Source organism: Emys orbicularis, chromosome 3, assembly GCF_028017835.1.
Source record: "Emys orbicularis isolate rEmyOrb1 chromosome 3, rEmyOrb1.hap1, whole genome shotgun sequence".
Lineage (NCBI taxonomy): Eukaryota > Metazoa > Chordata > Testudines > Emydidae > Emys > Emys orbicularis.
Window position 1 is genome coordinate 117,017,146 of NC_088685.1, and position 13,184 is coordinate 117,030,329.

Sequence of the window (13,184 nt, forward strand, 5' to 3'; positions counted from 1 at the left end):
CACAATCAGGAACACACTGGACTTGATTCTCCACAGCCTTGCACCTTATACTTATACTTGTGCAAATGGAGTACAAAGTGGTTGTAAAATGTTATCACATCAATATGGTCCATTTTAGGGCTTGTCTACATGGCAAAGTGCATTGAAGAAGTGTGATTTGTAAAGTGCATTAATGCAATTGACATTAATTGTTTCAAAGAGGACTATGTTAACATGAACTAAGTACCTGCGAACTATCAGGGTCTACAAGGGGCAGATAGAGCACAACATAGAATCATAGAAATGTAGGGCTCGAAGGGACCTCGAAATGTCATCAAGTCCAGACCCCTGCACTGTGGCAGGATCAAGTAAACCTAGACCATCCCTGACAGGTGTTTGTCAACTGGTTTTTAAATGCTTCCTATGATGGGAACTCCATGACCTCCCTTGGAAGCATGTTCCAGAGCTTAACTACCCTGAGAGTTAGAATTTTTTTTCCTAATATCTAACCTAAATCTCCCATACTGCAGATTAAGCCCATTACTTCTTGTCCTATCTTTAGTGGACATGGAGAACAATTGATCACCATCCTCTTTAGAACAGCCCTTACCATATTGGAACAATGTTATCAGGTTGCCCCTCGGTCTTCTTTTCTCAAGACTAAGTATTCCCCATTTTTTCAACTTTTCCTCATAGGTCAGGTTTTCTAAACCTTTTATCATTTTTGTTGCTGCCCTCCTGAACTCTTTCCAATTTGTCCACATCCTTCCTAAATTGTGATGCCCAGAATGGACACAGTACTCCAGCTGGGGCCTCACCAGTGCCGAGTAGAGCGGGACAGTTACCTCCTGCATCTTACATACAACATTCCTGTTAATACATCTCAGAATCATACTAGCCTTTTTGCAGCTGCATCATATTGATGACTCCTATTCAATTTGTGGTCCACTATCACCTCCAGGTCCTTTTCCACAGTACTACCGCCTAGCCAGTTATTCCCCATTTTGTAGTTGTGCATTAGATTTTCCCTTCCCTAAGTGAAGTAATTTGCATTTGTCTTTATTGAATTTCATCTTGTTGAATTCAGACCAATTCTGCAATTTGTCAAGGTCATTTTGAATTTTAAACCTGTCTTCCAAAGTGCTTGCAATCCCTCCCAATTTGGTGTCATCTGAAAATTTTATAAGCATACTCTCTATTATCCAAGTCATTAATGAAAATGTTGAATAGTACTGGATCTAGGACTGACCCCCGTAGGACCCAACTAGATATGTCCTCCCAGTTTGTTAGAAAACCTTTGATTAACTACTCTTTTACTACAGTCTTTGAACCAGTTGTGCACCCCCCTTACAGTAATTTCATATAGACCACATTTCCCTAGTTTACTTATGAGAAAGTCTTGCGGAACTGTGTGAAAACCCTTACTAAAATCAAGGTATATCATGTCTAGTCTTCCCCCTTACTCACTAGGTCAGTAATCCTTTCAAAGATTAAGTTGGTTCGGCATGATTTGTTCTTGACAAATCCATGCTAACTTTTCCTTATAACCCTATTATCCTCCAGATGCTTACAAATTGATTGTTTAGTAATTTGCTCCAGTATCTTTCCACGTATTGAAATTAGAGTGACTGGTCTATAATTCACCAGGTCTTCCTTGTTCCCCATTTTAAAGATAGGTAATATATGTCAGAATACTTTACAAATCACAGCCCTCTGTTGTGCTTTGCCATCACCATGTAGACATTTCCTTAAGACTCACTTTGCACAAGTGTAAATATCTACACAAAGTGCAAGGTACTGGAGAATTGGGCCAAAAATTGGACAGGTTTGATTTTATATTTGACAGAATATAATAAATTCAACTTTTTTCTTATCTGATACATTCAATATTTGTGTTTATTGATTTTTCAAGCTGGTGTATAAGCCACAGCACATGGATCAATAATCTTTTTTTCAAGATAAATTTCATTTGTACAAACTGTTTCTTCCATGTGGTTAATCACAATCACTTTCCTGTTGAGGCATCAATTACTGCTAGATTGAATATCATAGGTGCTATTTGTACCAAGACTTGTCAGTCATTCTGGTGAAAGGCAGCCTTCTCTCTGTCAAGCATCTCTTTTAAATATCGTGAGTGTGTCTACATGTTTGAAAACTGGGTGCCTTTATTTAATCCTAAAACAGATGATTGAGTAGATGTGTAATAGGTAAAATGCTGCAGGCTAGGGACTTCATTTGCAACTTTAAAAATCAGAATTAGATGTTTTCCTAAAAGATAGGCTCTGGTTCAAACAGGAATTATTTTGGGGAAGTTCTGTGGCCTGAGTTAGATAGGAGGGCAGACTAGATGATCACAGTGGTCCCTTCTTGCCTCGGAATTTGTGACTGTATTAATCTGTGAATAACCTTACAAATAATATTTCTTCCTTCTTTATCTTCTGTCAGGGTTTTGGAAATCTTCCAATTTGTATGGCAAAAACTCACCTGTCCCTCTCCCACCAGCCTGAGAGGAAAGGTGTTCCAACTGGCTTCATTCTTCCTATTAGTGATGTGCGGGCCAGCATCGGAGCTGGGTTCATCTACCCATTAGTAGGAACGGTGAGTGACAAATATTAGACTTGAAATGTATCTTTTCTCTCTCTTCATAACACAATTTGTCATGCAAGCACATTTCCCTTTTGCTATTCAGAGCAACAGACTATAAGTAGTTATGTGAGTTTTCGTTTGTTATATAAGTGATCCCAGAGAGTTCATGTTTTAAAAATCATTTTATTCTTCTGTGCCTTTTGGCTCCAGGCTAGTAGGACAAGATGGGCTAGTGTAATTCCTCAGCTGGAGTTTCACGTTTTACTTGAAAAAGTAGCTCTTGTGTTGGTGTTTTGGACATTTTCAGGTGAGCTTAAGGGAGTTAGGCACCCAAATCACATAGAAAATGAGATTTACAAGCCCAGCTTCCTTAGTTTCCTGAAAATCTCAGCCTGTATCCACAGCCTGCTGGATTTAGATGGATGGACTGAAGCGTTTGCATGCGTATTTTTAAGTATATTTGCCAGTATCAGCTATTCTACTATGTTTGCATAAAGTATAAGATACTAATATAAACCCATCATTGCATTTTTAAGAATAACTTTGTAACTCTGTTCATCATAGAAACATTTTCTTCCTACCCATCCCTTCAAAGTAACAGCTTAGAGTACAAGGCTTATAATACGTAACGTTCCACTTTTTCATCTGGTGTGCTGTTGTGATTCGTAGAAGCTGCTGTCCTTATCGCCAGCCATATTAATTTTGTTTGTGAACCGCTTCTGACATCACATGGCATGAGCTATTACTAGTCCTGTAGCTGAATCATGGAATGGTGCTAGAGAAGGGACACAGGCACTACTGCATTTCCGGAGGAGAACACTTGCCTGGTGTTATCTCATCTTCCCAGAACGCAGCATGATTTCCTTACATGGCAGCACACTGGGGAATGGCTGAGAGCATCTAATTTATTGTTTTAAATTCCCTCTGAAACAATCAAATGTTGAAAGCAAGGAAGGAAGTTGTTCCTGTGAAGGAGAGGTCCTGGAGTTCAGGGAACTGTGTTATTAGGACTCACTGGCCATGGGGATATGCTTTCTATGTACATGACCAGGGTAAGTGCATTCAGCACAAGTGCAGCACAGTAGCTACTAGGATTTTCTAAAAGTGCTGTCAATCATATGGTTGGACCCTTCCATGTACAGCTAGTAAATGACACTCATAACATCCGATACTTTGATGAATAAGACTAAACTCGAATTACTGACAATAGAATGAAATAATTAAAAGTTTTCTTCTTATTGCCAAATTCCATCTTGGACTGCATACATACATATGGCCAGGCGGGGAAATGAAAGTCAGATACTGTCTGGTGCCCCTTCAGATTCATGGAAATGCTACTCTTTAGGTTGCCAGAGAAGGATGTGCTGGGGTTGGGCTTAGTAGTGAGGCCTAGTATGCATATTTTAGTGTATACTAGCCATGATTCAGCATAAATCTGTGTCTTGTGCAGATTACTGTTAGGCCTAACTGGAGTAATGTGCATGGGGAGGGTTGTCCATGGGTCAGTGGTGGCCAGAATAAGGGCTCAAGTGTGCCTTGTATAGTGTTTGCCTATCTGGGGCAGTTATGCCAGTTTCGAGCCTGGAACCAAAATTTAGGTGGTCATGGAGCAGGTTTTGCATATGTAATTTCCGACTGGACAGACTTTGAAAGGCACATGTGAGCCAGGCACTCTATCTTTAATGAGAGACTTAATGCTCATATGCAGATCTTTTTCATATCAAGAACTGAACAGACAATTTAATGTGTAACCTACAGTATGTCTGTATGTACTTGTAGTCATTCTTTATTATTATGTATTTGTATTCTAACAGAGCCTAAAGACCCCATTGTACACACATAGAGTAAGTGTCCAAAGAGTTATACTCTAAATAGACAGACACTGGATGTAACATACAAGCAGAATGATCACATGATTATATGCAAGAGTCATATTAATTCTACAATTTCCTCTTTTCTTGTTGTTTGGTTGATTGTTTTCAATACTATACTTTAAACTAGTTTTTCTAATATTGCTTACATAAGGTAATCCTAACAGCCCCTCTTTAAAGATTTGTTGGCACTTGTGAACTTGTTAAGCAAGACATTATAATCCAGTGACCACTAAGGAGTCCAACTAAGATTTCTTCTGTGGCTCTTAGTTTATTCATTTCTACTTTATATAAAAAGTAAAGTAAATTTATAAAATAAGCTCCTTAAAACTCTTGTAGTCCTATACAAACTAAATGTAATTAAATGAAAATAAATTGTTATTTAAAAATATAGATCCTGTTATGAAGTTCCTGGTTTTAGTAGCATTTTGGAGCTCTGGAATCAGATTTCTAGAAGGATCACTCATAAAGCGTTATCACTCACTCACATTACAGAGTTAAAGGTTATGATTGTCATTAAACAAACTGTAGTGATAGTTTAGTGCATTTTTCTCTTTCACCCCCATCCAGATGTTCCATGCTCTGGAAGTGCTATGCTGTCAGCAAATTTACGTGTTTCATTGAGCCCTAGGATTTGCAGGCATTATTCTTTCTTCCACAGCTCAATATTCCAGAGTCACTTAGTCTACATATGTAAGGAAGCCACCTGAAAACATTTGGTTAGCCAAAAAAAAATTAGAAGGGGATGAATGCTGGAGGTTTTTACCTTGATCATCAAAGTAACCAGTGATCGGATATTATGGTACTATCCTTAAAATAGATAGCACTTGGGAAAACATCCCATTTTGAGATCAGGTTGGATTAGATTACAAAGAAGAAAAACGGTATTTTAAAAATAATTATTTTGTTGGTTGTTGGTTCAGTTAGGGAAGGGACAAGGATCCTAATATTTAATCTGCAGAGACCCTTAAGGTGTTCGGAAGTCTTTTAATTCCACAGTACTTGATATAGCACAGCACATTCATTGAAACTGCAACGATAATTCTAATACTAATTAAGTGTCGGGCATCACACTGTAGTCTTAAAGTATGATTTTCACCTGTAGGTATTCCCTTCACTTCAACATGGAAGAGCTGTTCAGTTGTTTTTGTTAATCGCTTTAGTACAGCAAACAGCTTATTAGAACTCTGCTTTAATTGGCATGGCTCAAAGCTCTCTACTATAAGAACAAACTTAACCTGAAAGAGTATTTTCAAGAAAAAAAGGTAATAAATTCTCTTTCAGCAATAATTATTTGCAATAACAAACATGTGATTTAACCTTGTATCACTAGAATGTGTAAATTAATGCAATTCATATTTAACCTAGCATTGAAATGGGACATATAGCTTCTTGTGTAACACAAACATGGTATGTTGTCTTCACATTCTATAAGCAGTGTTAGCTTCGTGTTATGGTTGGCTCTGTTTCCCTTTCAGCATGGAAGTCTTTCCAGGAAAAATGAACTGAGCCTTATCAGAGGAAATCAGCAGTAAAACAAGAGGTGTATGTAATTAACACTGCATGGCTTTTATCACAGTTCCCTGTGACCCTGACCCATGGGCTGCATCACTCTCACAGGTGGACTGTTGACATCATTGCTTGGCTTTACAAAGTGGAGGCAGGAAGGCTGTTGGAGTATGTTTAGGAAACCAGTGAAGTCATTCACTAGTAATGCTTGGGTGGAGAATTACTCAATTTTGTAATGTGATTCTACCCACCCTCAGAAAGCCACTGCAGTTTTGTACTTTCTCACTTTTCAGCTAAGCCACTTTTGTTGTTGTTGCTCTGTTCCATATACTGCACAAGTATGCAAGCTTCTTTTACTGCAGTTTGGTTCAGTTAAGAAACAGTATTTTCAATCATGCAAAAAATGTCTCTCCTTTGAGAGATGAGAAAGAAATGACTTTGCCATTAATTGTGAGGTATTCATAGTACAACTACAACTTTTGCCATGATTCATCTCTGATAACATCACTGTGAACTTGAAACATTTACAGCCCAAGTCACATTTTAAATAAAGATTTTTAAATACAGGTTAATGTTATTTATAAGGCAAGATCCAACTGAAAATATGCACAGCCTTGTGCACCAGGCAAGCCCTGGAATGTCACAGATGCTGTGTATTGACCTATCTGGAGGAAAGGTCAGCCTGTCACAGAATGTTATTCCTCCCCTTCACGCAGAAAACACCTCCAGACCCTGTGTGATGAATTGTGAAATGATATGCTCTCACTCTGCTAGCAGTGATTCTTGGGACAGCCCATCTCCTTGCCTGATTTGACACTAGCTATAAGAATTATAAAGCCCTCGTTAATTTCCAAGTGTGGCCCATAATGAGGAGACAGCCTGGCCTGCAGTCTGCCATGCTAAAATAAATCCTTAGGTGCCATGCTAAAATAATTCCTTGGATGGTATTAAGAGAAGGCCTCTTAATGGACTAAACTATTTGTGAGGAGAGGAGAGGAATTTTTCACACCACTAGTGCATTTACAATTTATTGGCATCTTATTATTGTGACTAATAACATAAATACATTTTGTGAGGGTGTGCCAGTGGGGCTGGCCCTTTAAGGGGAGTTGGGCCCAGCCCCACCTATGACTAATCAGCTGCCTACCAGCTGAAGCTGTGAGGCCAGGGATCAGGTGATAGTTTGAAGATCACCCACCGCAGCTGGAGGCAGCTGATTAGTCACAAGTGGGTCTGGGCCCAATTCCTCTTAAAGGGCCAGCCATCCTGTGGTGTGGAGGAGTTACCCTTTTAAAATGTGTATGGTGGTGAGATTTATAACTAGCTTGCAAACTGTCTAAGTTAAGAAGAGCTTTTAAGTACAATCTTTAGCATGCTCACAAAGAAATAGTGCCTAGCTAGACTCTATGCTAAAGTGTAACAGGCTAAAGAGTGCACCCCTTGATCTGCCAGTTGTGTATCTTGTCCTATAAGTATTATGCTGCAGTCTGTATTGTGATAACACTAAGAGGCCTCATTGTGTTGCACAAACACAGATGCAGAAATGATCCCTGCTTATAGAGCTTTCAATCTAGTTTGAAATTAGATGTGACAAATAAATAGAAGTGAGGGCTGGGGAAGAGAACAAGATCACTTGGTTACACAGGTTAGCAATTGCATAACATGGTGGTTTCAAATTGGAAAGTTATAATAAAATGAGCTGTCTCCAATCACCACACAACCTAGCCTCATTGGTTTGGCTGCTTCCCTGTAGAGTAGAAATAGGTCTTGGGGAGGGATTTGAAGGTGGAGAGGGAACTGGCTTTATGGATTAATTCAGGGAGGATATTCCATGTATAAGGGACAGTATGTAGATGTGTGCAGGAGAAGGCTGAAAACACTGATCAAATGATGGAGGTTAATGTGATTAAAAGATGAGCAGATCAGTTTAGATCGAGTGGTGAAGAGTTTTAAAGGTGAGGACAAGAAGTTTGAAATTTGATGCAATGGAAAATAAGGATTGAAAGAGGTGCTGTGCTTTTATGTGTTCATAACTATCTCAGCAGCTGCATTTTGAATGGATTGAAGGGGTGATGTGTGTATTTAGGGCAGGACAGAGAGGAGAAGGCAGGAAATGATAGGATCTGAATGAAAGTTTTAGCTGAGTGGAAAGAAAGAAAAGGTCAGACTCTAGATATGTTATAGAGGGAGAAATGGCAGTGTTTGGACTCAGCCTAAATGTGTGGGGCAAGGAAGAGGTAAGAGACCAGGATGAAAACCAGGTTATGAGTCTGGTGAGAGGATGGGGTATTGTCAACAATGACAGAGAATGGGAGAGAGGGGATGGTTTGGAAGGAAAGATAAGCTCAGTGTAAATCATGTTAAGTTTGACAAGAATTATAACCAATAATGCCATAGAGACAAGGTGGGTGAGGTAAAACAGAAGTTGCTCCTATAAAAGATATTACCTCGCCCACCTTGTCTCTCTAATATCCTGGGACCAACACGAGTACAACAGTGTCATAGGCAAAGGAGAGAGAAAGAACAATGAGGATGGAGTACAGGCCCTGAGACTTGGCTATGAAGAGGTCATTAAACCAGTTAATCAGAGTAGTTTCAGTGAAGTTGGAGACAGCACTGCTGATTATTAGGGAATTCTTTGAATGAGCATATGAAATAGATGGAAAAAACCAAAAGGTGTAGTTGGTTTGAGAAAGAGCTGCTAGCAAACTTCACAAGAATCTAAGACATTTAACAGTAGTATAAAAGGTAGAAGGCTATGTATTTAATAGGACAGCCAACGCCAACTTCTTCATGAAGTCTAACATTAACTGCTGTTTGCCTGAAGCATTGGAAGAGTAGAGCAAAGGCACAAGATAATCATGTCTCTCTCTCACACACATTTATATCTGGTTATGTCATTGTTGCACAAATGCTTATTTAAATCAGTGAGCTAGTACCATAGAAAATGCATCTTCCTAGAAAACAGGGAGAGGAAAAATCACCTGGCACATACCATTTCTTGACATCTACTCAAGGTATTTTCATTCTCCATAAATAGTACATATTTAGTTTCTGTTGACAGCCATGTTTAGAAGATATTAATGCTAGAAGTACTGCTTAACCCACCACCTTATGCTGACAAATTTGGAACTTTATTCTAAATTCAAGCCTAAACCCAGCTGCAAGGCACCAATAAAACAAGGTATAACATACTGAATTTCCTCTGCACCATTCTGAATTGCTTTTAGATTGATCAAGATCCAACATCTGTGAGTTTAGCAGAGTGCATTATACCCTGAAACGGCTAAGAAATTTCTGGTTGAGAAATAACATTTGCATAGCCCAGTGCATCACTTCTGCAGATTAAATAGTCACCTGCGTCACTGCTTTGCAGAACTGTTTCTGGGCAGGAGGTGGAAATAGCTCAATCTGTAAAATTAGACAATAGATCTTAGCACAGCAAAAAACAAAAAGCCTTTGACTTGGTGGATTATTTAATCTTTTGCAGCAAAGAGCTGTATTTGCCCAGTTCAGTGTGCCCAAGAGCTGTCACACTCAAAGTGCTTGTACTAAGGAATTAGTTCTGCATATACAAAGCAAGAGTATCCCTAGCCATATATACTCCATGGGCATGACCCCCATTAAAGAGAATTATTGTAATATGACCGTATTTAAACATATAGCTAAACACTTCAAAGGACACCTTACGATGAAAAATCACAAGTGCACTCTTTGAGGTTTCAAAGGTCTCTTTTTTTCAAGGATTTTCAATATGCAGCTCTAACATGAAGTTAAAAGATGATATGCGGGTTCTTAACTCTATATAGTATTTTAATAAAATGTGTCCTACAATTGTCACTTTAAAAAAATTCATTTAAATGGATTTTTTAAATTAGGCACATGTTTATAGACAGGAAAGGGTCTTATATTTCACCTTAGTCAGTAACTAGGACCCTTAACTTAATCCATCTCTGACACTGAATTTGAAAATCTCCCTTCCTCCACCCCAGTTTAAACATGTATTATATGTAAATAACATACTGTAGTTATAGGCAACTGTGTTATTAATCTAAGTCGCCATTATTTATACTGAAAGAATTTTAACTATCTAGTTTATTTTCCCCCATGTATGCAGGAGGCTTTTTTGGATTTCTAGCACTTTGCTCAAGTTGTACAATGAAGCTAGTCTGATTTTATTGATAGTCATTTTCACTTTGTTCCTGTGTATCCAGAGTTCTCAGCTGAGGTAAACTGTGCTGAAAAATGGTTAAAATTGTATTGCGGACAACCTGAGTTCTAGTATGGTTTGTCTGGGCAATGTGGCCGGGTCAAGTGCTGTTATACTATATAGTAACGTTGTAGTTATGTTCCTGAAAAATGCTACTTTAAGCGAAAAGCTGTTAAGCAAATCCAATTTCCCCATAAGAATGACTGTAAATAGGAGGGTTAGGTTCCAGGGAAATTTTTTTTGCCAGACAAAAGACATTATGTACATATACAGTACAAATTTTAAATAATTTTAAACAAACAATTTAATACTGTACTCACCAATTATGATTGTGAAGCTTGGTTGAGACAGGGGTTTAGTGGGGTTGGGGCACGGGGGCTTGCCCCACTCCACCCGTCGGGCGTTCCAGCCGGGGAGTGGGGTCGGAACGCAGGGGCTTGCCCCGCTCCACCCACTGGGCATTCCAGCCGGGGAGTGGGGTTGAGGCTTGCCCTGCTCCACCCGCCCAGAGCTCCTGCCAGGGAGCAGGGTTGGGGGCTTACCCCGCTCCCCGGCTGGAATGCCGGGTGGGTGGAGTGGGGTAAGCCCCCGACCCCGCTCCCCAGCAGGAGCGCTGGGTGGGCAGGTGGAGCGGGGCGAGCCAAACAACCTTATAACAGAACATTGCATGACTTTAAACGAATATGTTCTCTAATAGATCAGCAACCTAATAATGAAACAGTGTTAACCGGGATGACTGTAAGTGAGGAGTTACTGTACTACAAATACAACTGTAGTAGAGGAATTCATTATACCATCATTACAGCCCTGGTTTTAGTACAGTATGGGGACAGTTAAGGTTCATGCTTCAAAATCTTGGCTACGGATTCAGTTATACTTTAACCATAATGTGTGACAGTCATGTTGTAATGAGGCCCACCAACATGGCCTCTTTTTCTGAACCTTTCATTCACCTGTCTCTGATGCAGTACTGATAATAACCTCAGTGCAGGAGAGAAGGTTGCCTTTTCAGCAGTTATAAAAGGACAAAAGAGATGAGGATCTTCTGTGGAGGTAGGAGCTCTTTAGACAATGCATAGTAGCTTGTTTTCAGATATCTTAAAAGACTTGCAACAAGAAAATAACACAGCTGCACAAGGGAGGTGCCATTTAGGACCGAAACAAACAGTAGATTTTGGCTTCAGCTTTATTTGCAACTAACATAACATGAAGGGGCAAACTTTGCATGTACTGAATTGCAACCCAGCAATGGGAAGTTAGGGTTTGGGGCCATTTACCCACAGTGTATGGCATGCGTTCACTGGTGGTGAAGACAGAGCAGGAAGAGGCTGCCTTCTGCCACTGCATTTTTATAGGTGGCAATCTGCTGGCTGATCCCAATACTGCTCAACATTTTAAGACGACTGCCACTGGTCAACAGCCACTGCGGCACTGCCTACCCTTTTTGTGTATTTGAGTTCATATATGGTTTGGGGGAAAACAAAGACCTGATTTGATACCCATTCAGATCTCTAGAAAGACTCCCATTGACTTCAGTGCACTTCGGATTAGGCCCTATATTTTCAAACAATTGATTTACAAATTCTCTTGACATTGTAATATTAAAAGCTGTGTGATTATGTATGTTGAATGTGTGCTACCTTTGTAGAAGGCAGATAGAACTGAATGTACAAATAGTGTGTCAAGTTTGTTGGAAGAACACCTCTTGGGATTTTTATTTTGCTGATCATTCTTTGGTTTCTATAAATCATTTATCAGATGGTTGTTAGTCATATGATTTGGAGAGACAAATATCTGATATGTCCCTTGTGGGCAGCCAGAAATTCAAAGAGTGGAGTTAGTGTCAAATTATTCAAATTCTTCCTATATATATATATATATTAATATGGAAAATATTTAGTGTATATATGTATGAGTTTGGAAATATAATGTTATTTCGAGTTTAAAAGTGATTTAAGGGCCGCTAGCAGGAATCTAGCTGGAGGCTGCTAGTCAGTAACTGAACTGTTTTATTGAGTCCGGATAAATAAGGTGAAAGACATTTTGAACTTAATAATGTTCCCAGCAACTTGCTTTCCTTCATTAAATTGTGTAATATATGATGAATAATGCACTAATTGACAATAAAGAGGACTGAATATTTGTGCCTATTGGTCAAGGGATTATGCTAACAGGAAATGAACTCTGATTTCCTGTTGTAAAACTATTTTGTGCTTAATCTTTGAAAGAAGATGTGAGGTTAAAAACAGGTTACGCTGTACATAGTAAACATATGCCTCTTTAGAGGTTTTGAGGGAAAGGAATGCACATTTGGCAAATTATTTTCATCTTTAATTGAAAAATGAAGTATGTTGTCTCATTAAGTGCGCAAAGCTTATAGAGACACCAGAAACTGAGCTCCTGTAATTTTCATGCTACTCTGGTTTTATAATTATAATACCTTATAGTTACATCCTATGGACTTCGCCTCCTTTGTGAAATACGAAGATCCTAAGCTGAAGTGTTGTCCCCATTTTACAAATGGGGAAACTGAGACACAGAGTTTAAGTAAGGCCTTTTACAAGTCAGTGACAGATCCAGGAATAAAACTCCAGTCTCCTGACCTACAAAATCATTCTTTAATCACTGGATAGACTACCTGTATGAGACTTTTAGTTGTAAGAATTTGAAATACCAAACTTGTGAATCCTCTCCATTGAAGTGCCCTGTCTTACATTTCGTGAGGATAAGATGGAATTTAGAACACTAGAAAAATTTGCCCTCCCCAGAAAAGTCTTTCCCAGATAATAAAAAATTTCGTTCCTCCCCCCCACCCCCCATTCATTTAATCTTGACTCAAAATCGTAGGACAAATTCTCTCACACTATATCCTGCTTATCTGATATGAACCAAAGAATTGCTTTGAAACAACCAAACATTTAAGGATATCAGCCTCATACCTAAATTTCAACCCTACTTCAAGGGAGAAAAGTTCAATAAAGATAGATCAGAAACTGCATCAGAGGCATTTAAATCCAGAAGAACAACGG

General features: G+C 39.0%; 1 protein-coding gene across 1 annotated transcript in view; it reads left to right on the plus strand.

Moving 5' to 3' along the window:
- The window catches only part of MTHFD1L (methylenetetrahydrofolate dehydrogenase (NADP+ dependent) 1 like), a 213,350-nt gene that overhangs the window by 148,371 nt on the left and 51,795 nt on the right, over window positions 1–13,184 (plus strand). The window contains exon 26 of the mRNA XM_065400405.1: window positions 2,425–2,577. Coding sequence (XP_065256477.1) covers window positions 2,425–2,577 — 153 coding nt within the window. The remainder of the gene's footprint in view (window positions 1–2,424; window positions 2,578–13,184) is intronic.